The sequence below is a fragment of the Venturia canescens genome, chromosome 4 (genome assembly GCF_019457755.1).
Source record: "Venturia canescens isolate UGA chromosome 4, ASM1945775v1, whole genome shotgun sequence".
NCBI lineage: Eukaryota > Metazoa > Arthropoda > Insecta > Hymenoptera > Ichneumonidae > Venturia > Venturia canescens.
This window is the reverse complement of record NC_057424.1, coordinates 7,595,344-7,620,209: the sequence shown is the minus strand read 5'-3', so window position 1 is coordinate 7,620,209 and position 24,866 is coordinate 7,595,344. Positions and strand designations below refer to the sequence as shown.

Genomic DNA, 24,866 nt, shown 5'->3' with positions numbered 1-24,866 from the left:
GCTGCTTCTGCCACTCTCTTCCGGTTCTATGGATCGATTTGATTCGACGACCTTCACCTTTTATTCTCGAATAAAGGAAAAATCCTCTTTTAAGGTAGATCATGCTCATAGAATCGTATTTTATGAATGTCTGAATTGGCTCGATTTTTATTTCCTAATAAAAGATATTATCACGCTGAATTAATGTCAGAGTTATTCATTTGAAATTGTAAATAAATTTTTTCTTCCTTCAATAACGATTTAAAAAAAAATAACATTTCTTAATGAAACGGTTAGAGACTTTTATAGTTTGTTTGAACACAATTTCACAATCGTATTTCATTGCCTCTGATAAACAAAGAATTAAGTATGAGGAATGCTGCTGAAACTAGTTTGCACTTTTTCTGAGTACGAAGCTGAAGAATTAGCGAGAATTTGCAAAAGTTTAAAGCCTCACGGAAATACGGAGAGTTTCTCGACTGTGGCACTTGGTCATTTAAGTTAAGTAGTCACAAGGTCGAGCGTTCCCGCCAGCTTTTTATTTCCAGCTTCGGTTATGTACCATCCTACTATGTACAAATATAAACCGCGCATACGAGCCAGAATTGCATAAAAATTCACTGATGAAAATTTATGAAAATCACAATACTTTTATGACACGCGGTGACGAACAAAATTTACAAAGTACATTCGTAATGAAAATTATCTGTATACCAAGCTTTAGTTGTGAACGTAAATTCAGTCATTAATGCGGAATCTTGTCAATCGAGGAAAATTATTTTGTTCTTCGAACAAAAAACCATTTAGCCGGATAAAAGTATAGTGAATTTAATAAAATCATTTGCCATTTCAGAAGAAAAAAAATATACTCGAATCTATCACAGTCCAACGAGAATGGATGCTGCTCGGAAAAAAAATTTTACTCTCAATGTTTCGTAACTCGAAAGTAAATATTTCTTTGTATACATTGAGTTATATGAATAAATTGAAAATCATTAGTAAATAGTATCAATGAGATTATGAGTCGTGAATATATGCTTCACTTGAAGCTCGTGACCGTTGCTCGTCATCGCTAATGGTCAAGCCCGAGTTCGTACTATCTTAATTATGTTGTACGATCTTTATGGAATTCTAACGATGTATTTGAAGAACTCGAGGAGATGTCCTCGATCTATCAATGAGAAAATTGGCTGAAAATCTGCTGCAGACTGTAAAAAATTTCTGTATTTGAATATACACACTTGCATTGGAAGCTCTCGTCTGCATGAATATCGCTTATAGATAATCAGATTAGCAGAGGAATATTCAGATTCGTGGAAATATGAGTAATGTTCAGTCATATCGATATACTTGTTTGCTCGAAATGTTGAAAAAAATTGTACAAAATGAAAAATAAAATTGGATATTGATATTCGAATCGAAGGCTACTGCATTCCAACGTATTGGCGGATATGGGGCTCAATATGTCGAATAACCGAATTGTAGAGCGGTCGATATTTCGCAATTAAAAAATTCATGATGTGAGATTGAAGAAAAATATGTAATTCGAAATTCTTATTCCCGATTGACTATTTAGGAGATTACGTTTTTAATCGAATATATTCCTTCTTTGAATTCGTATTTACTCGAAAGTATACATTTCGATGGTTTGCATTTCGAATGCATATTTTACAGACCATACGAATGTCAAAAGTTGATATTTTTGAGTAGCGAAAAATCGAGAGTGAATTTTTCGAGCTTATAAAACTTATAGATATGCAGAATAGCGATGGCTCGAAAAAGCGAAAGCCAAAATGACGATGGTTGATGTTGGGGATTGGGGATTACTAGTCTGAGTGAGCGAGTGAGTGAGAAGCGTGTATTTTGAGCTCCGCTGCGTTTCTTTATTTCGATCGGTCGACTTTCTAACATTTCGCCATTTTGACCGTTCGACTTTTTGGTGTTTCAGTATTTCAACCTCAGTAATATTTACTCTTTCGTTATTATATTTTCGAAATAGTGAATATTCACAGTATTACCGATTGCAGTAATTTATGAATCTAAAAGTGATAGTCGAATTTTCGGAAAATCGATATTTCGGTCGTCCTTCTATGGGCGATTGTTTCATTCTATTTTCGACGTAAACTTTGAAGTTTCTATTTCATTTATATTCGACATTCAAAGCTCTAGTCGAATTGATCTGTCTCCATATTATCATTCCAAGTTTATAAACTTGAGATTTAAACTGTTCAAATTTTTATTCATTCTAACATTTTATTTTCACCTCGAATAATCGATAACGTTCTAAGTCATTTATGATTTCTTGAAAGAAATAAGTTCATCAATAAACTATCAAGTTACATTTTTTGAAGTCACACGAGTCATGGTCACACCGGCGTTTCATGAAATTGGTTAGAGTGTCGATCGCCACTTGATAATATCGAGTCAATCGTGTCAAGCAATTGTAGAAAAAGTTATTACGAAACTAAACATCATGTGATTGGATCGATTCGACACAATTTTGTTGTTCTACGTATTCGTGTTACTGGCCTCAGCATTTTTTTGTGAAAATAAACTTTCGATCCTTCTCCACTATGACGTAGTCACATATTTTATCCAGTTATAACGTAAAAAATTAGAGCAACATTAAGCAGTTTTAAATTCCAACGGAATCATCGGTCATTGTTGAAAAATTTTTTCTTTATCATTTTGGTCGTAGAATTTACCTATGACATGATTTTTTCCTGACTGTTCATTCAGGAACAATTCGTTCGTATATCAATGTAAACATGTAGCTAGCAAATTATCAATAAAAAGTAATGGACCGACCGAAAATACGTAGCGCATTCAAAACAGAGTCAAACTACCACCACATTTACAGACGATCGCAAAATCAGAAGACACGTGCAACAGAAACGTAAAGTTTTCCGATGCAAGGAACACAAAAAAATCAATGTTCGCAGTGTTTGCTCTGCCACAAAGTTTAAAATGGTCAGCGCAATCGCCAGTAGGGAAAATAACATGAAAACAACTTGGACCCGCAGCATTTACCAAAATACTTTGATCGTCAAATATCACATGAACAATTGTGGAAAAGTTCTGGAAAAATGATTGGAAACACGGTCCCTTCGGTAAAGATACTCAAAGCAAATTTTTATTTTCGAGAGAATATGGAGCAAAGTGGCCACCCACTTTTCTGGGGCGAAGTATCCACCTACGAAATTCCGATTTCTGGGGCATCCAGCAAGGATTCTTTGTTTTTCTAGAAACTAATTGCTAGCTAAGACAATGAGGGGGAGAATAATCATTGTGCAAATTCCTCACAGATGTTTATTTTATTTTGATTATCGCCAAAAATCGCATTTATAACCGACGTCATCGTTATAACCTGCACACAAGGTGTGAGCCCATTTTGCGCATGCCCTCCAGCAAATCGAGTATTTTATTCGTCAGAAAATCTATCGCAACGCCTGATCGCTAATCACTCGGACTCGTCAACGATAGCAACGACAGATTTCCACCGCAGCTTGAGAGGGTTTGCTCCAAAAAAATCATTCAACCAGATTTGAAACTGTGAGACTGATTCTGGTCTGAAAGTTCAGCGGGGATGAAAAAAAATGAGGCAAAATAAACCGAATAATTTTTGACTTATTTTGTTTCATACCATCCGAGTGAGGGTCCATCGTGCCTTGTTCCTTTTTTTATCGCAGCCTCCATGTTTTAAGCGAGAACGGTAAATCGCAACGTCTGTATAACGAGAATTGACAATTATGGATTTCTACTGCACTTAAGGGGGTGCGGCCACTTTGGCACAAAAAGTCTTTGGCACTTTGGCGTCGAGTCCCTGTCGCGACTTTAAAAGATACATTTGCCTTCGAATCCGAATACTTATTATCACATAAAATTCGACGTTAGCGACTGAAATTTATGTTTTTGTCTTAAGGCCGGGGTAACGTCTATTCGGTGGTAAAAAGGCCCAATTTTAAGAATTTTTTTAGACGCTACAGGTTATAACAAGTCAATTTTATTAATTGTGACATCATGTTACAATACATGAACAATATTTCCGAAATTTTTAAAACCCGAACAACAATAATTAACTCGCTGGTTGCAAATCTTCAGAGGCCCTTCACAAAAAAGTTGCTCATCGGTGAACAGTATAAATCGAAATCTACTCGACCGATCCTTTTGAAATTTGGCACGTTACTTCCTTACACAATTGACGAGGTATCTACGAAAGGATTATTTTCTCGATTTTTTGCATTTTTTGTGACACTTGAAAGTGAAAACACTGATTTTCGCCTAAAAAATGAGCCTATTTGTAATGATAAAACTGATAATTATGAAAAATTGAAAAAAAGCTCTCGTAGATCCCTGATCAATTGTATAAGGAAGTACCATGTCAAATTTCAAAAGAATCCATCGAGTAGATTTCGATGTACACTGTTCACCGGTGGACAACGTTTTTTTCGAAGTGTCTCTGCTGTGATCGAGTTAATTATTGATACTCGAGTTTTTACAATTCACGAAATCTTGTTCATATATTTAATCATTATGTCACAATCAATAAAATAGATTTGTATTATAGCGTCTAAAAAAATATGATAATTGGAATGAAAATTCATGTGTGAGTAACCGCGAACGAGGTGAAAAAGGAATTTAATCGAATATCGACAACCGAACAAAAGGTAATAAAATTTGTAAATATATGAGACTCGACATTTTTTCTGCCCTTTGAAACGTCCCAATATCCTGGTCGTTGTCGTATCATTGAAAAGAGTATTCAAATTATGAAACGCGAATTCCTCAAGGCTGAATTCTTCTTCGATATATTTGTAATGGAAAGTATTTGCAGCACATAAATCAACGCGATACAGAATTTCTGCGATTAAAATTCCGCAGTGAGAGCTGTGGCTTTCGATATCGTTGCGGTGCAAATAGACGAAGGAAGATGCAGCATGACTGGAAACTATTGCGAGGTTGAATTCATTTGTGACTGCTTTTTCGGGAACGAGATTCTCTCACGTTTTCAACTCGACGTTGTACTTTATACAGAACCTGAACCTACAAATTTTCAGCAATGTAAACACACTTATAAGCGCGTGCGCACGGCGCGTTCGCGTGGAATTGGATCTTGAAAATCTTCGCGTACAAACGCTTTCTCATATATTATGCATAGAAAATTAATCGTCAGGGACTCGGGCGCCGAGTCGCGTACGATCGTAATACTTTTTAGGATATATTTACCGAACGACTGTAAAAAAGTGATGCGGGCTCGGTGTGTGGTCTCCGAGGTTATGCTGTCATATTTCTTGATAACCGATTCGAGCGTAGAGAAACAGAGTCGTTATAAAATATCTTCGTGAGGATGAAGAACAAATATTTAAAATCGTCGGTACGTTGTCGATTAATCAAAAGTAGCGTTTCCATATAGCTCCAAAAAAATTCAGCCCGCATGTTATCACACAACCGTTATTGGATTTCTCGGTGTTCACATATTCTAACGATATCAGGTTTCTTCTACTCATTTTATTGTTTTATATATTTATTATTTATAAATTATTATTTTTTATTATAAATGTTTAAATTTTTATTCAATTTTTTGTATTATTTAATTAATTAATATAAATTAAGATGAATTAAATTAAATTAAAACGAAGAAATTTGAATAAATCATCGAATAATTTACTCGGGGATGAAAATAATCGTTGTCAATAAAAGTGCAAATCGCGTTATCTTATCAATCGGTGAAATGTTTCGTGCCTATTTTTCGCTCCAGAAAGACTCGGTGAATTGAGCGCATTCCATTATTTTATTTAGCCTCGTGCGTGGTGAACGAATTATAATGAAACGTTCCAGTTCGTTCAACTTCTGACGTGGTGGAGCTGTCGCGTCTTCCGATGGCGCAAAGTACACAAAGTTCTATTAAAATCATTATTTATAATTTCCCGGAGAGGCTGCTTCGTTTCGTAGCGAGTTTATTCGAGTCTTTCAACATTTGATGAAACACCTTGGCACTCTCGTACATTGTGTGAAATAATAAAAGTGTGCGCAAACATAAAAATAGTAACGTATATACATTGATTGTGTAATAAAATGAGTTTGAATGCATTTGTTAATAATCATCATCGGGTTCGACATTAGCACAAAAATACGGGAACCCAATCATTATAATACATTGTATAATCCTCGTAAAAGAAACTTTTTAGCCATTTTCATTGGGATTGGAATGAATCAGCGCAATAACGCTCGAAGCGACACGCGAAATCAGCATCTTTATTTCTCGCCACGATATTTGTACCTTCCTCTCGTAAAGCTCACCCGCGAACGGCGATGAATTATTGATGAAGCGTGTGTGAGAACGAATCTTTAAATATACGCCACAGCAGTCGCGGTATCTTGCACGAGCAGTTTGAGTGCTGATACAACAACAAAAATGTTGTTAAATGTGTCTGTGTTTATCTGTATCACGACCAATTAATATCCAATCTCGTGATTTCGAACGAGAATTTCTTTGAGTTACGTTATTTCGCGTAATTCTCTTTGATAGATTCTTGAAATTGCAATGCAGTTTATCGATGGAAAAGGCGTTCTATTAAAACGCAATTCACGCGTGTAAATTCGTGAAGAATCCTCTTTCTTGCTAATTCCTTTTCACACACATAATCAGCGACAAGGTTGCGACGAAAAGCCGTAAATTGAAGATCAATTTTCGACGATTTTCTTATTAATTTTGTGCAATTAAAAAAAAAAAAAAAAAAACAACAAAAAACAAAGCAAAATAATATCCGCATCCTCGCACGACTATCATTGCACGATAATTCATGCGAGTGAGGCGATTGAGAAATCGAGTTTGATGAATCTATCAAGCGTGCTGACAGCCAATAAGGAGGCAAGGATAAGGCGCGACGCGTTATAATAAGCGTTTGTGTAAATGAAAATATACAACACAGAAATACATTCACAGCTGCAGGGGTAAGTCTGTTTTTGTTCCCGTTGATCCGTAATTGTCATACGAAGCCAGGAAGACAGGAAATTCTCAGTGACATAACAATATCGAACTGAGTCTCAATACGGAACGCATTTAATTACTTTTTTATCACAACACCCACACGCAACACTTTGCGTCCTTATGCATAAGTTTTATGAATACTTAAGGAACGTTGTGAAAAAAGTGCAAGGATACCGAGCATGATATTGTGCATGCACTCGAGTGTTTTTAAATCAAATAATTCGAGGATCAAAAAGGGGGTAATAAATGAATAAATTGATAATTGATGTTGAGAAGGAAATTGAATCAAATGGTAAAATTAAAAGTCGTGGGAAAATTATCGAGCCAGTGCCAAAATTAAAGTCAAGTGAAATAATTAAAAAAATAAAAATAAAAAAAAAATGCTCAGCCAATGCAAAATTTGATTTTTAATCAAGAAAATGACAATGATGAAATAACAATCGACGGGATCAACGAAATCGTGGATCAGACCGAACTCTCCGAACATGAAAAAGAAATTCACAAACAGGTACTTTGGAACAGACGAAATGTCTTTGATGCATCGTCAAAAAATGCGATAAAGAAATTGTCAAATTATTAAATTATGGTATTATTCAAAGATCCAGTAGTCCGTTGCTTAGAGGCGAGAGAATTGAATCAAGTTATGGAGGACGACCACGAGTAGGTCCCTAATATCGGAAAAGTCTTTAAGAAATGTCGTACGGCAAAAATCATGACAAATATCGATTAAAATAACAGTTTTTGGCAAATTTCATTACATCCAGATTCTATGAAGAACACAGCTTTTCGATATCGTGGAAAAGTTAACGAGTCTGCAGTGACTTCATTTGGTTTAAAAACGAGCACTGCTGCTCTCGAAGGAGCAGTAACGAGTCGATTCATCCGTGCGGAAATCGATCGAAATTAGCTGTTACAATTGCATTAAAATGATGCTCGTTACTACTTTAAGCTCGAGGCCGTCAAGAAACGTTATTACGCAGGGATATCCAGGTAGAGTAGTGCACTCGAATTATTGTAATTAGTATAATTGAACGATCGAAATCTTACTACCAGGAGCACAAATGATGTTTCGACCTGCTCCTCGAGGTTGGAATCGTTTCATCAACTCAAGAATTTTATATATTGACCGGATCGAATCTCCGAATTCTCATATTTTTTAAAACTGAGAGTGATTTTTTGTGAATCATGCTTTGAAAACCGGTCGAAGACCCTTCCGGCGGAAGGTTACGTCCGAAGCTCAGATCCGACGGTAAACGAATCCGAAAAGTCCTGGAGACGATTTCACTCTTTTTGCTTCTCTACTCCCGGGCTGTTTTTCCGTTCCAAACGACTTTTTCTATCCCTCGGGCGGTTCTCCCCAATATCGACTTTTTTTATCGCACGTATATCGAAGTCTGATAAAACGAAATAGCAGGCGATTCGAAATCACGTTAGATCCGGAGACATGGAACACTTCCAGAGCACTCACATTAAGTGAATCTATAAAAATGTCGCGAAATAAAAACGAAACCGTGTTTCGGGCGAGTAAAATTGATCGGTGGAAAATATTCATGAATCGGTTGACCCACTTCCACGTATTTTAAGATACAAATATACCGACTAACCCAAACTCCTCGAGAGTTCTTTTGGTCTTCCAAGACGTTACATCAATAGACTCGTTCAAATAATAAAATCGATTCAATTCTTCTGATGAATGACCCGTCGGTACGTTAATGCTCGCGTAAACGACCTAAAAAAAACTTTGCAGTTTACTCGCGAAAAAAGAAAAAAAAACATGAGCATCTGAATCCATTAAAAATTCTTGTTGTTCGCGAGCGTATTTGTATGCAGACGAATAAAAATCGTTATACTGATAAAACTGGTTTCTCATTTGTCAGCTCGCGTGAAAATCGCTTTAGTTGTGTTCGTTGAAAGAAAAATTAAAAACAAATAATCGAATGCTCGTTCACTGATGGCGTGGGAACAATGTGAGCCCTCAGAATGGCCCTTGAGCTGTGAAAGAGATTACAAAAAGTCTGTATAAAACATTAAAGGGAGCAATGCGAAAAGTTTGATGAACAGTCGCAGAAACCGTTATAGTCTTCGCCTCGTAAATGTTCGTTCCATCAACTCGTTGGTATCGGAAATACAAATTACCTTAAACTAGTATCTCCGGATTTGTAGGCAATTAAAAACAAATTCCAACGGCATGGCGTACCAATGAAATCGCAGAGTCAAGTAAATATGTATATGAATTGCGAGTTTGTTTTCGTTTTTTTCATGAAACGCTGCGAGTAGCTACGGACGAAGAAATTTCAAACTACGGCCCAACAATAATCAATTTTCTCATGAAACTTTTATTCGCGCAGCCGAGCTCTCGTCGGGACGCACAGAAATCACGACACGCTTTTCTTTCAACTCGAAATTCTTTGTCATCAATTTTTTTCAAGCTATTTTTTTGGAACTTGACGCTGCTATCGAACCAGCTCGTTACGAAGGGAATAGAATAGCGAAGGTTCAAATTTGATGGTCAACGTGCCAAGAAATAACGTTTTGCAAGTCGGAAATATCGACGGGTCACTTTGGATCAACATAATCGGTTACGCTGAGAGAAAAAAAGCCATTGCAACAACGAAATTTGGCACTACGCGGAGTGCCAATGAAATAAATGATTTAGATCAAACTACAGACTCATTCTCTCCGAAAACGTTGCAGTTGAACGAAGAAAACTCTTCCAATAACGTCAATTTCTATTGAATCAATAACTTTTTATCCTCAGTCTATTGATTTTTGGAATTTTGCTCATGAATCTCTCATGAATCTCCTCACAACTTATTTCTACTTTATTTTGTAAATCTACTTGGAAGTCTCTCGTCTAAGGAAAAAAGTGCTTCCATGAAAAACCATTACCAATGCTGGGTTATGCATCGAGTTGAACTGATCAAGTAAAAATTTGTGGCTTCCCTGCGCTTCCTACGCAATTTTCCTCGCATTTTACTCGGAATCGAGAAACCGAGAGAGAGAGAGAGAGAGAGAGAGAGAGATTTATTCGAAGGTTGTGCGATCGCTACGCGTCATTAAGTAACTAATTTTATGTAACGCGTCGAAGTGCTCAGAACGTTGTCAAACAAAAGTATGGGCGATTCCGTGTCAGTGCATATATTCGCAGCGAAGTTCAACTCGGAAAAAGAGATTTTCACGTATCACTTACGATTTCAGGTGATAATTCATACAAATTTTCGAGCCCTTCGAATACACGCGAAAAGCCTTCATTCGGGTCTACAAATGTGAAGACATTCCGCGGTAACTAAAAAATCTTGAAAGTTCTTAAATGTGATTGAACGTTGCGAAAAATGGTCGCCCAGATGGTCAAGAAACGTTTCGCACACAAAGTGACGGCGACGATATAAGAAAACATGGCGTACGCACGCGGAGCATTTGACGAGCACATTTTCCGGCTCCACGACCTTGCCAACCTTGCGCGAGTCATCACACGCGACATTTCAACACTCTGCAGACGTTATAACGATAATAATCATGAAAAAGTGACGTTGACACGTGCATATTAATTCCTCTTTATTATTTTTAACTCAAAAGCTTCTTTATACGAGGAAGTGCTCATCGCCATTTTCACTCGGTCGTTTTAATGTCATTAATCAGAATAATCAGAAAAATTGACTCGAGGAATAAAACAAATAAAATCCCTGGCAATTCGTCAAAACTCGATTTATCACATTAAACGTTACGGTTTTTCTGTACCAGAGATAAGAAGCTTTTTACGCTCACGAAGACAGTCGTAAAGTCCCGACAATAAAACGTGCGGGAGCAAAATAAAATCACGAAGACAATAAATGAATGAAGGCAGCATGACTTGGAATTTTTATTTCTCCTTTCTTCGGCCCAAACTTGAGAAATTATTTACACATTTTTTCATCCGCTCGACGATTTAGAAATCTTTTTTTATTGAGATCGTAAACGTGTAATCCACTTGCCAAACACGAGTGTACAGTTCTTGGAACACGAACTTTTTTATCTATTTATTCTAATGGTGAGTCTATACGTATTTTGCTAAGGAGTCCCGAAAATAATCGCTACTTATCTGTGTCATAATTGAATGTTGATTAACCAATGAGAATCGTTGAGAAGCAGAAAAAAATAAACTACCTTCGAATCTCCGCCTCCTTCGTCGAGTTGATAAAACGTGATATTCGGGAAATCTTTTTTCCGGAAACATTCGTTTCTTCAGGGGACAGTATCGGGTCGAGCGACGTTTGTATACGTTGACTTTTTAGAGGATTCAAGCGCAGAATGTACTCGGCGTTCGAATGTACTTTTTTTCGTACAATCTGATGAACTTGTAAATCGGGTGTGTCCATTCTGTTAAATGTTAAGGTAGTGCTCAATTCAAGCGAGAAGTTTCAAGCGACTGCTGAGAGTTTCCGTCATTTTTCGTTTCGTTTGAAGAACGAGTCGCCACGAATCTTTTGAACCTTGACGGAAAACTTTCTCAAAGTATCGTTACTCGCTGAGCAGCTTTCATTAAGGTAGTAAACGCCTCATCTTAGCCGGTAACGAAACACTTGCGGCCGCAAATGTTAATCTGATAAATTAAATTTATTTTCCGAGTCAGGTCACATCAGAAAACCAAATATTGATTCTCGATTTTCCCAATTTGACTTACTTTTTAAATCATTCGAGAATTAAATGATTGAAAAGTGGTTGAAAATCTGCGTGCTTCCATCTGCGTCCTTTGCCGTTCATTCACGCAATCAGAGACATCCAAGGACATTTTTGTGACGATAGAATATTATTTGACAACCATGAACTATCATTTTTACTGATGAAACTGCGGGGCAAAGCGATCCTCTGTGCAGAAAAAAGACGAAAAAACCGGTTCCATCGCCTTTTGATTATCGTTACATCGATTCGGAAGAAGCTTTGACATTCTCGTGTGAATATTCGTAATAAAAAAATCACTAAATATACGAATAGTTTGAATACTGATTCTTTGAAAAATTATAACCAACGATACATTTTTCAAGCATATGCGTTTCAACAGAAACTGTCCCGGTATTAAGGTATTCCTCTCCCATGACCGTATTTTTTGGTCGCGCCAATTGGGGCACTCGAAATTTCGACTGATTCCTAACCTCTGCGAGAAGAGCCGCGGTTGAAAAGCTTCTGGTTCTGCCATTTTTCCAACTTCTATCCTTAATATCTCTTTTAAGGAGGGTGGCTATGTTCGTCAAATTGATAAGAAATTGATCAAATTTGGTGATAATGTTCTTCAATATCAAGTGCGAAGACTCAATTTTTTTCAAAATTTTCTTCTGCTTAGTTATCGAGTAATTACGCATTAAAGCAGATTTCTTATGCCCAGAATGTATACCTATAGGAAACGCTATGCTTATACACGTGAACTTTATTGATCAATTACTCGATAACTGTACAGAAGAAAAATCTTTAAAAATTTGTATTGTCAAATTTAACTCTAAAGAATATGTTCACCAAATTTTATTAAATTCTTATCATTTTGAAATTTTTAATGTATTTTACATGGTTTAGCATGGCAACATTGTATCGTCCCTAGCCACCCTCCTTAAGCATTCGGTAACCCTTTATTTTTATTGTCGCTATAGTTTTCTTAATTTTTTTTTCATCAGAGAGACAGTTTGAGTAAGGAATTTAGAATTATTTGGTATATATGAATTATCGAATAGAAATGTGGTGATGATGCTCTTTAAGCTTCCGTATAAATTTGACGATTTTTTAAGCTTTAATTCATTATTAAATGTTCGATAACCTGACCTATTCGCATGCACTTTTACTTTACTGTTATTTAGAATCAGTTATTCGTAGAATATTTGGGTTCGTATTGAGATACCACTTGAGATCGAAGCCTCGACCGTGCGAATGTATACGTTTTAATGATGATAACTGGTGCGAAGGTCTCGTGTGAATTTTTCCATTTCAAATGCCATTTTTTTGACGTGGATATTCTCGGAGCGGTTGAACCTGGAGAAAAAATATGTAGAAACGATCTTCCAAGAGATTGAATACTCTGAAAAAGTTCCTGACGACACATTTCTATGGTTGGTAGCCGCGGTAATGAGAACGCTTCGAAAAACATCGTGATTTCCGACCCTCGTACCGGGGGCGTTCAAAGTATTTTTCGGTGCACTTTCAGAACTAAAATATTGGAGATTGGAGAATGGCATGTTGGAGTTTTTCAAAGGAAATTCGAGGCACTTTGGAAATGCTCGTAAGCTGTTTCATTGCAACCCCTCGCGCCAGTGAGTGCGAGTCGAAAAGCTCGTTTTCACAAACTTCAATGAGTCGATTATACCGAAGGAGAAATTTTGATTGGAATTCACAGTTTTGAATTTCGTGCAGAAAATGAGTTTGGAGTATCGCTTAGTTAACGAGTGATAAATGGTTTGTGTATGCACGCCCTTTTTTGTATGGTACACGAAACTTTATCTTGCACGCTTCATCGAAAATGAACTGACGTAGATAACCGAGATTCGGCGTAAAGAGGCTTACCGAGTTTTGCGATTGCCAAGGCTCCTTTTTATTTCAATCTCTCCGGAGGGTGACGTGAGTGCGATACTCGCGTTCATTCGATTCGAGTACAATCATTGCATATGACATTCTTCTGTCCTTTACAAGTTTAATAACTTGTACGAAAATCGAAGAATCGAAAGAGTCGATATTTCTTATTCTCGAGAAATCAATATATTCAAATTATGGTAATTGGTGCAGTTTTTGGTTAAATTAGTCACCAGTAATAAAATTTCGTCGGGGAAAGCTGACATTTTCCATAAACTTCGAGAAGAAAACAAATTTGTTGCATCGATTTTCGAAAAGGTAACCAAACTGCACAATTACCCAAATTAATTTATTTGACTGGAAATTACAATTATGGGATACGAGAGTGGTACGATCCCGGTCGTTTCATCGATTGTCAACTCGAGTGTGAGATGAGAAAAACAGCTTTAAAAGAGATTTGAAACTCTTAAGACGGTACTGCGTGAAATAATGAGCTGCAATTTTTAGAGTCGAGAGTTTTTAATGATCGGTCCGGTATGGATTGTCCAATGAAGCCCTTCGGATGGATTCGTTGGTGTGGAATGTCTCGTGTACCAGTACGAGAGTATTTATGTAAATGTAACTCCGGATGAAAATCAATGGAATTCGAACCGGAAATCCGTGACTCAAGAACACATAATCGTTCTGTTTTTCTTGATGAAGAGTACAGCATCAACGCGAATTGCTCGCTATACATAAATCGCGAAATAATTCAAATGAAATTATACCTCGGAATCGTATCTGAAACATTTTCAAACAAATAAGGAGGCCCAAAGAGCACAAAAATCTTCGCTGTCGATCTCTCGATGTTCGATTAAGGTATTCCTTTCGCAAGACCGTATTTTTGGTGGCGCAAATTGGGGCACTCGAAATTTCGACTGATTCGTAACCTCTGAGGAGTCGCGGTTGAAAAGCTTCTGCTTCTGTCATTTTTCCAACTTCTGTCGCGTTAATATCTCTTTCAAGCATTCGGTAACCCTTTATTTTTATCGTCGTTATGGATTCCTTAAATTTTGTTCTATCTGTGAGACAGTTTGTGTCAGAGGAATTTAGAATTATTTGCTATATGAATTATCGAATAGAAATGTGGTGACGATAGAATCTCTTTTACTTTTACTTTCACTTTACTGTTATTTAAAATCAGTTATTTGTAGAATATTCGGGTTCGTGAAAGGAATACCTTAAACGTGAGAAGTGCACCGGACGCTCATTATTTCCTCAAACCTCCGCGTGACGTCGCTATATGCGAGTTTTCATGAAAAAATAATGGAAACAACCATTCACGTTGAATAATTACGATCAAGAGCAAGTTTGTTTCTCAGCTTTTTTTTCCTCATCCACATCATATCTATCTGTTTGCGAGCGCGAATATTGTTCGAATTATTTCGACTCGGTATTATCGCGAGGCTCGACACGAACGTAAACAATGACGATCGATTTCGGTTACGACAAACAATGAAATATATCAACGCTCTATCATACACGCGGGCTTCGAAATTCATGAAAATATCTGTGCCTTCGGATCTTGATGCTTGAGATAAATTGCAATTATTCCTGTCACGTCTATTGTGAGCGCAAATCATACATGAAACTGAAACGACGACGTTTACGCTAAATCGTTAAATCCTCGAAAACGACAAGTGTTTCCATCGAACGTTACGGAAAAATAAACAATTTTTCTGGCAAATGAGATTTTCCGGGATGAAATTCTCTGTATAACGAAGCGATACTTTCCTCGGAGGGGATCAAACAAAAAAAATGTATTCGCGTATGACATCAACTCGTTCTTCGTAAGTGCGAGGAACCAGTGTAGAGGGTCTTCCCCGAGCGGGACTGGTTCGCGACACAAAACCGCCGTTTCCACGATGCGTCATGGGGAAATGTCGGCTCTCTCGTGACGAGAGTCCGCGTTGTGAGAGAAGTTCATCGAGTCGTTGAAGTTCCCGGAGGGAACGAGAGCGAAAACGGCCTTGCGAGTCTCGCCTTGATTCGACAATTAAATCATTGAATTCTTAAAACTTAATGGCCCAATACGACGCAACAAAGGATTCATGCTATGTGAGAAATCGTCGATGTCCATGCTTCATTAAGATTCATGCAATTTTTAAGAGCAATTAAAAACAGTATTTAAGACTAGAAAAGTGAAGAATGTCGTGAGTGACGTATCACCTTAATTATAAAAAATATTTTTCCTTTTTGCACACCTTTTATTTAAGTGCGGCTCTAAAAAACTGTCTAATTGCACTCGATATTCCGAACTAGTTATTAAAATATGCGTATCACGAACGGAACGCTGAACGCGTACATTGGGAGTCCGAGAATATTGGCCAATTGAAAATGCTAAATACACGAGGAGAATTCGCCTTCTGGGCAAATCCAACGAGCCGGCCAGTTATTCTTATGTAAATTATAACTTATTCATACTTTCCTACGTTCCCTTGCATTCCGCACGGTAACCGTGGTTCGAACAAAGGAAAAGTAGCGATTCCCTACCGAAAATTCGGTGAAAATTAAAGAAAATTTCGAGCAGATCGGTCCAATGGCGTGTCGCAAGGGCGAGAGATCGGTCGCTCGATCTTCATTCCAGTGACGTCATAGATGGTAGTCCCAGAAAGACGAGACGCGTCCAATGATGTTAGAGAGATCATTGTGTGCTCCTCCGGTAACTTTTCGGAGTGGGGAGTGTGCGGAGCGATCGTGTTTGTTCGTTCGATCTCATTTGTGTGTGCGAGAGTTGCCTCTTGCCAGACGAGACGTTAAAGAGGTAGTCGGCATATAAAAACCCCTACCTCGCATTTTCATTCGTGTACGACGAGTCAACGGATTCTCCCGTACGCAAACGGCCTCTAGTCGTTTTTTCAATTGTGGGGATAAATAAAAAAACAACGAAAATTTCGAACTTCTGCCAGTTTTAATATAAAAGGGAGCGAGAATCTCGGCGAGGTTCGGTGAATGTCGATCGAGAAATTCACCTCGTTCATCATGCTGAATCGTTAATCCTCTCATTACCCGTAATAAAATGCATTCTTTGGAAAGTTGATAGAAATACTGAATGAAAAAGTGGCTGCATGGGAAGAATCGAAGGATCGATATTTTACACGTTCCCAAATCGATCGAATCGGATCGACATTCATCTTCGGAATCTCCTAGTGAAAACAGTGCGACGAGGTCCTTAAAACCTGTGGGCCGTTCCGAGTATGGAATTTTTCTGGTTGCCCGGTCGGTTAAATTCATCGACGCTCGTTAAGTAATCGGACTCGCGAAAACAAACGTGTGAATCTTCGCTTTTATTGTGAAAACAATTTTCCTGGCGAATAATCCTTGAGTACACGACAAAAAGTGACGATCCTCGTGATATTTGGATACATCACTGAGCACTAGAATTTGACGAGGAAGAAAAACACGTTGTCGAAGGCAGGCCATAACTAGAAAAATGTGAGTATTGTCAGGGAAATCGAGGCTGCGGGTTGTTCGTTTTTATCTATTACTATTTTTTTTTCTTTCTTTTTTTTTTTTTTTCGTTGCGAAACCATGGGATGGCACCTGAAACACGTGGTCTTGTGTGACTACACACATTTTTGTAATGTCTCGTTCGTAACGTACTCGCACGATTTGAATGTAACTCGGAACAACTGCTGGAGTGATAACGATTTTTAGTGTGCTTTCAACCTTCGGGCCGTCGTTGCACAGACTTTTCGATCGTTAGTTTTTTTATTCAGGATTTCCACTGAATTGATGGAGCTCGCGCGGAGACGGGGATGGAGAAAAAATTTCACTCGCTCCTGCTGAATATGCATTCCCCGCTGCTTGCGCGAATCGATAAAAACCGCGTGGTAACGATCGGCATTGAAAACCCACTGAAATATCTAAACTAGTTGCCGAAAAAATGCCGAAATTTCGACTCCCGATTAGAACGATGCGGTATTATTTCGAATCCGAAGAACACACCGCTTCGAAAAGTGGACTGACACACACGTGTTATGTCACAAATATCAATTCTTTCCGCATTCATAATCATCGCATTTTTGCGCGCTCGATAATTAACGTGCGGTAATTAGAAAACCTCTGCACCGCCTTATTAAATGCCGCACAAAGAGAACGCCAAGTTCTTATGAATAAATAATTAATGCCGAGGATAGCGATCGAAGTGTAGTTGCAGTTTAATCTCAGCGTCTTTACAGTGCACATAAATACGTCGCGCTACCGATCAGATTTCTCGCCCTTGTCAATAGATCTCACGTCGTAGTTATCACTTTTTTATCATTATCATTCGCATTATTATAATTATGATTATCATTGTTGTTATTGTACCTATATCTGGCAATCGACCGTTAATTCATTGGCAGGAATCACAAGAATCATTTTACAATCGTGACTGATAACAGTATCGTATCTCGTCTTTGACTTCTGTCTTTGACTTTCCTGCATCCTTCGTCGCTTTCATTATCCTTCAGAATTGCTGCTTTTAAGGGGTCTATCCTAATTAGAATTTTCAAAAAATCGATTTTTTTTATTGCATCTTTCGAAAGTATACATATTTAAATGTATCATAATAAAATTTTATGAAGATCTGAGCAGTCCAAGTGTACTTTTGAGCGACGTTTACTCGGCTGTCTGAGGAGCGAATATCCACCCACCGCCCGGTGCGGTACGCCTGCCTCGTTGTCGTTTAAACGCGTTTTTCTCAAAATTACGTTTTTCGAGGGCTCGTTGATAAAATATCCGGAACTGTTCAACCGATCCTTATCGAAATTTTACCACGTGTTCTTTATGACTGTAGCTATAGCGCATATACGATTTTGTGTGTATTTCCAGAGTGCATTTTTTAGGCCTAACACTTTTTATATCCATATTTATAATTTACAGAGGTGAAGAAATTCGTGAAAATAGTCTTTTTTTATGCCCGTCCAATTAGGGTAGACCCCTTAATTGATCCGCAATACGATTATCCAACTGTGTGTGTCGAATGGGATGAGAATCAAATAAATTCATAGTTAGAATAAAGATTCCAGGGACACAGAAAAATGACGTGAACTATCAACGAGATTTGAAAAACTTTAGCAACTAATGGAATTTCGTTGGAAGAAAAAAACCTTCGCTCTGGAGGTAAATGAGCACGAATTCACCAGTACAAACGTCGTTACATGGCGGCGAAGTACATTCTCATGTCGCCAGTGATGAGTTTACCGCGTGAACAACGGATTTACGTGAACGACTAAATTACTTTTTTACGTTCATCCTCAGGAAAGTGAGTGTGATTTATCGAGTTAGTGGCAAAATGAAATTCGGATTGTTCAAAGAATCGTTTCAATATTGAACATCTTCAATATTTTATCTTCGATATTTGAACATCTTCAACGGTCGTTCGGCTACATTTCACTTTTGGGAAGCCACCGAGACTCGCCGAAGGTGCTGTTCATTGAAAACTAAGGAAATCACAGTCCCTGGCAGGTGTATAGCAAAGTTTATTTTGACGAGGTTTAGTCGTGGACGCTCTTCGAGCTCAAACGGTTTGATTAACTAAAATTGAAAAATCAAGCGAATCGCTCGGGCTAACGACGCATTCATAGAAGTTATTCTTAAAGTGTCGTGTCTACTTTACGAAAAAATTTTCGATATATAAACGTCGTGTTTTCGTGGTTTTTCTACTTAGAATTTTTTTTTTCAAAAATCGCTGCAAAAAATTCATTTTTTTTCATCGATGGTTTATCAGAGAGAAGGATCGAAGTTTTGACATTTTTTTCGAGAAGTTTGCACGAGAATAACGCTTCAAGAGAACCGAGTGGTTGGAGAACCGAGTATCTTTTTCACGCTCGATGGAATATTGCTCCAAATTATTCCACTGAAGTATATTTTCGTGCGCACCCATACATCGCCATATTCGTGTACTCGTCGAAAGCTCAAACGATAAATCATCGCGAGATGACGTTTTTAGTAAACGACACTTTGTTTCGTTCTCCTACATCGTATAATTCATGTGCGAGAGCGATTAGGCCTTTATCACATGTGTTGTTCAACACGATCATTGACGAACCCATCCAATTTGGAATCACTTAGCGAGATTCGGGTTATTCTGAACTCGAATATTTGAATATTCGTGTCTAGTGAAGAATTCCAATGATTTTTACGGGGTCACTTGAATTGATCTTAAATACGTGCTCTTTATAAACTCTATTTACTTTTTAATGACTTCTAAAGTGGAAATAAATGTATATACACAAAATGGGTAAAATTTAAAAAATGAAAAGTGCGTCTGGATTATTTTTTCGGATTTCTTCCCAATTTTTTCAAAAGTCATCCTCCAGTTGCTATCGCGGTCCTTCATTATTCTCTTTAAAGTAGTTTATCGTTATTCGATAATAGCTTACAAAACACATGTTGGCGGGCTTTACCGCGTCAGGTTGATTGACAGTCTTTGTGGAAGGTCCATATTTTTAGCTCTACATTTGCCAATTTTATTGAATTAATTCTAGTGTTTTGTGAGCCCGTTTTGGAGTGAAATATTTTTCATCGATTCGTAATACCAGATCGAAAAGGAACAATTTTGAGAATGTAAGAAACGAGTTTTTCGATAGAGAGTTTGAAGAAGAGATAACGATCATTGCGGGATCAATATAAAAGAATAAATTTTGTAAACGGTCCCCGGTTTCCTTCGTTTCCATTATTTTCTTTCAGAATTTTGATTATATTGTTTTGTTTTTCTTTTTCAGCTACCGAAATGACTGTCGCCATGGAAACGACAAAGGCGGAAGAGGGCGAGGGCCGAAAAAAGATCGAGACTTTCGACGACATCCTGCCACACGTTGGCGAGGCTGGCTGTTATCAGTGGATGCTTTTCATACTTCTGCTGCCATTCACATTCGTCTACGCTTTTCTTTATTTCACACAATTCTTCTTGACGCTCGTCCCAAACGAGCACTGGTGTACTGTACCTGAGCTTGACGCCTACAATCTTACAGATTTAGAAAAGTAAGTTGATTATTTGACGCAACGATACTCACTTTCGTCGTAGAATGTCCGATTATCACGGTCGACGATTTTTCTTTCGTATTTTCTTCACGAATTCCTTCACGATTTTAAAGTTCCCATGAATTGGCGCCGAGGACTAGAAGCATTTGAAGAAAAAACTGAATAAAGTTTCGTACTATAAATAAAGAATTTGAAGAAAAAAAACAGCTGTTTGGCGTTTACAGCAAACAATCGTTATCGCGTCACCGGTAATATCGCCGATATTTTCATATTTAAAGATCGACAACGATCTTGATCTAGAAAAGCTTGACATACGAATTTGAAGGAGGAAAAAATTTCATGAAAAACTGACGGAATTGAAGAATATTTCTTCCAGCCGCGTTGCCGCGATTTCACGCTTCGGTAACGTGTCTATTCTTCGAAATATTTGAACGTGAACTTCCACGAGGATCGTTAATCCCCGTGGTGTCGTTAAAAAAAACTACGCAGTCGTTAGCCTCGGGCACACGGAGAGAAAGAAGTATTTCTCGCTACGTCCAATCGTAGGTTTGATGGGATAAAAATGTACAAACTGCTGGGGAATATTTTACATGAATGTCTCTCGAGGAGGCCAAAATTCTTATGATTATCGGTTATCAATTGTTATTTATGGTTTAATGAATTTGACCTATTTTTAGAAAAATTTTGACGACTTGCTTTTTTGAGATTGCTCAAGAAATTTTTTTTCTTTGTAGCCATTAAGAATGTCCAAAATATTGAAGATTAATCGTCTGTGCTTTATCTGCCCGTTGCTTAATTAGTCGACTGCATGTGCAGGTGATAAAAACAAAGATAAATAATCATAATTCGATATCAAGATCTGCAAATTGGAAGCTATTTATTTCATTCGATTATTTTTCTTCAATAAACCTGCGATAAAAGTCGAATTGCTTATACTAAAAATAAGTGAACAAAGATATCGTACATTTCGATGATTCTGCAACTTGAAACGAAGCGTTCCGAGGTCAGAAATAAATGTTTATTTACAAACTAATGATTTTAATTAAAAATTCAAAACCTCGCTATTATTTCCACTGAAAAAATGAAGCTCAAATGATTGCACTGAATTAAAGAGTTTTGAAACAACTCAAACGCGCTACTTTCCTGCTTGCAATTTCCTCGTACGTTTTCCTCAATATCGCAAAATATAATAAATCATTAATGCTCCAAAAAAGTCGCATACCTCAAACATTCATCATTTTTATGACACGAATTTGCCTCGAGGAATAATACCGAAGGGAAATTCAGCGCGGAGCGACTAGCGATTTTTTGTGTCAACAAGCGTACGGTTTCGCTCGAATAGGAAGTTCAAAAAGTCGGAAGAATGCATCGCGGGGTTCAGAACAGTCTGTACACGCAACGCTACCCCACTCGCATAAAAAACCAGTTCGCGGAATCGACCTTGCGTAGATTCCACGAGATGGGAAGTCTTTGACTTGCGGAACTCCGCTTACGGCGAAGGCCATTCCGTCAGACATTGCCGCAGCATTTTACCTGCACGTGCTCCGTATCGAGCTCCTGATATTTATTTATTTTTTCCTCATTTTTTACCCGTTTACAGACCTTTTCAGACGCTTTTACCTGTTACTCCGAACGAGGCAAACTCCAGCCTCGTTATTATCCCGAGATCCATTGTTACAAGTGTGCACGTTGAAAAATTTTACTCATTTTTTCTATGCATTTTATTCCACTGCTTTTTCCTCTCGCACCAATCCATTCGGTGTCACAAAAGTCGCTTCAATGTTGATTTTCACCGGAGTTTTTATCGAGTCTTAAACATTTTCATTTTATACGATCTTGAATACGAACTAACAAATATTTGATCATAGTTGCTTGTCGTCGCTTGCAAGATTTCTTCCCCATAATTCCGTTATTAAAGTGAACGATCGAAAGCGACATTCACTCTCTCCGCGATCGTTCGCGGCAAGCCTTTTTGCTCTCCTCTTAATAGGTCGAACACGTGTTCCAATCGATAATGCAACCACATGAAATTGAGGTTTTTCTTCACCGTTTCATTCATGTTGAGTTTACTCCTTTATTGGAAATTTCCAGGCAAACACGATCTCGCCACGCTCACGTACGCGACGACTTCGTCACCAGGCCTTAGATGCAATTTCGTTTGTTTTATATAGTCTTATCAAAATAACGGTAATGAAACGCACTTTGTGACGAAACGACGTTACTCACAGATGTCTGGACGATAAATTACGCTCCGAACGCCTGAAATACGATCGTTTTCGTAATCAAGCCATTAATATCACTGATGATAAATATTTTGCAATTTCGGATGATCCGAAGTATACTTCCATATCCGGAAACAAAAAAAAACAGTCGATTCATCCTCGGTGCAGTAAACGTTGCCTTGCTCGGCATTCTTTTTGCTTATTTTCGCTGAAATTAGGTGTTTGGATTCGCGGATATCGAGTTGGAGCAGGAAAGAGTATAAATATTTTAGTTTTTCATCGAGTCTATTTTTAGTATTCTGTGCAAAAATCCTTTGAAAAAAATGTGCAAATTTTTCAATCATAGTCCAATTTGCTCCTTAAATGCCAGTCATTAAAATACAATCAACCGCTCCTTTGTGCAATTGCCACAGTCGAGATTCTTATTGATGACTGACGGGGTTGTTAACGATGCTTTCCTCCGACTCTTTTAAAGTGTCGTTTCAGGCGAACAACTCATTTACAGAAACAATGTTGCATTCTCGGCTTGAGGTATAAATTGAAACAATTATTAGATCATTCCGATTGGCAGGAAAAGTCGCAATTTTATTCCTGACACTCTCGTTTCCTAGAATTTAATGATTTCACATGCACGACTGAAAATTTTCATAATCACGACGAAAACATCGTGACATTGGTTAATTTTTTTGGAAAAGTGACCCCGGAAAAGTCCGACGCGAGGATTCAGGTTCGACTTTTACTTTTTTTAAATAAAATATTAAAAAATTCATTGACTTTCATCAAAATGATTTTAGTCCCTTGATAAACAAGAAATCACTTATTTTTAATGAATTCTTCATTCATGCGTTCAAATGTATATCAAGCAAGTTTGCAACGAACTTAAAAAATTCGGAATTGTACCATCTGGACGATATCTTTTGTTATGAAAATCGAAACAATAATTGTGGCTAAGATGTCTAACGAGAGCATATTTTTCTAACCAATGAAACAATGATTTACAGAATTGCTCTTTCGATTCCCAAAGCCAATGCCATTGAACTGGCGAACGAGGGCGCCGTAGAGTTTTCAAGATGTCAAATGTACGACGTTAATTTTACTCAATTATTGGAAGATGGCATAACGGAAGGTAATTCGAGCTGGAAAATTGTGCCTTGTCGACATGGATGGAGCTTCAATTATACGAGAATTCCATACGCATCGATCGCTGCTGAGGTAAATTGCGGGAAACAGTTTTTCGTTTTAATTTCAATGATGATTTATTGATTTTAATGTTTCGATTTTATTATTCGACTCGAAATTATTTCATCGCGTATTGCATTTTTTTGATTCGTAACATTTTCGACATTTTCTTAACTCATTATTGATGCACAAAATGCGACAATTTTGGACACGCAATTTCAAGTACACTGTTTTAACTGAGGAACGAAAAAAAATTCTTCAAAATCTCATACAGGGGCTTTTCGATGGTGCTCTTTCAGAATTTGGCATTTATTTCGCAAAATTAAATCAAAATCTTTATTATTTTTGCCTTTTTAATTAAAAAGTCAAGAATTTTCGTGGTTTTTTTTCTTTCAAATTGATTTTCGTCATTGTATAAGCAAAAATAACTCAACAGCTTTGCGTGCCGGGCTATTTATATTTTCACAAAACGTGTTTTGATTTTGCACAGGCAAATGATGAATAGTTATAAAATAATAAAACTTTATTCATATTGAAAAAAAAAAACAAAGTTCTCTATTATCGTCCATCTCGCCGTGGGGACAACTGGGCAACGGTGTATTATTTAGATATAATAGCAGAGTGACGATTATGTTATGTCCTCAATCCATTGTAACTTTTTGTCAGTCGCATAATAAGTGGGTTCATGATTTTTATCTCAAAAAGTTTCAACTTTACGAAAAAATATTATAGAAGAAAAAGTGTTTAGAATCCAAAGAATATGTGTGAATTTTTTCAGAATTTTTTAAATTAAAAAAAAATTGTCAAAATTGAAAAATAGCTAGAAAATAAAAAAAAAACGCACGTGTTCTTTGGATGATTATAAACACCTTTTTCTATAATATTTTTTCGTAAAGTCGATACTTTTCGAGAAAAAAAATCATGAAAATTTACATCATGCTGTTTTGCAAAAACCGCCA

The 24,866-nt window shown here is 37.3% G+C and overlaps 2 protein-coding genes across 6 annotated transcripts in view; one reads left to right on the top strand and one right to left on the bottom strand.

Annotated features, from left to right (window-relative positions):
• LOC122408651 (glutathione S-transferase-like) overlaps positions 1–20,628 on the bottom strand; it is a 46,788-nt gene extending 26,160 nt beyond the window's left edge. The window contains exon 1 of the mRNA XM_043415552.1: positions 20,539–20,628. The gene's annotated coding sequence lies outside the window, so the exon portion shown is untranslated. The remainder of the gene's footprint in view (positions 1–20,538) is intronic.
• Positions 1–24,866, top strand: part of LOC122408646 (carcinine transporter-like) — a 36,856-nt gene that overhangs the window by 6,347 nt on the left and 5,643 nt on the right. Inside the window, exons 1-3 of one of the 5 annotated variants that reach the window (XM_043415544.1) lie at positions 16,268–16,972; positions 20,248–20,506; positions 23,730–23,940. In XM_043415544.1, the coding sequence (XP_043271479.1) occupies positions 20,256–20,506; positions 23,730–23,940 (462 nt within the window). In that variant the 5' untranslated portion in view covers positions 16,268–16,972; positions 20,248–20,255. Of the gene's footprint in view, positions 1–16,267; positions 16,973–18,216; positions 18,989–19,754; positions 20,090–20,247; positions 20,507–23,729; positions 23,941–24,866 lie in introns of those variants that run through there. The other 4 variants (XM_043415540.1, XM_043415542.1, XM_043415543.1 and 1 more) reach the window with 4 other exon arrangements.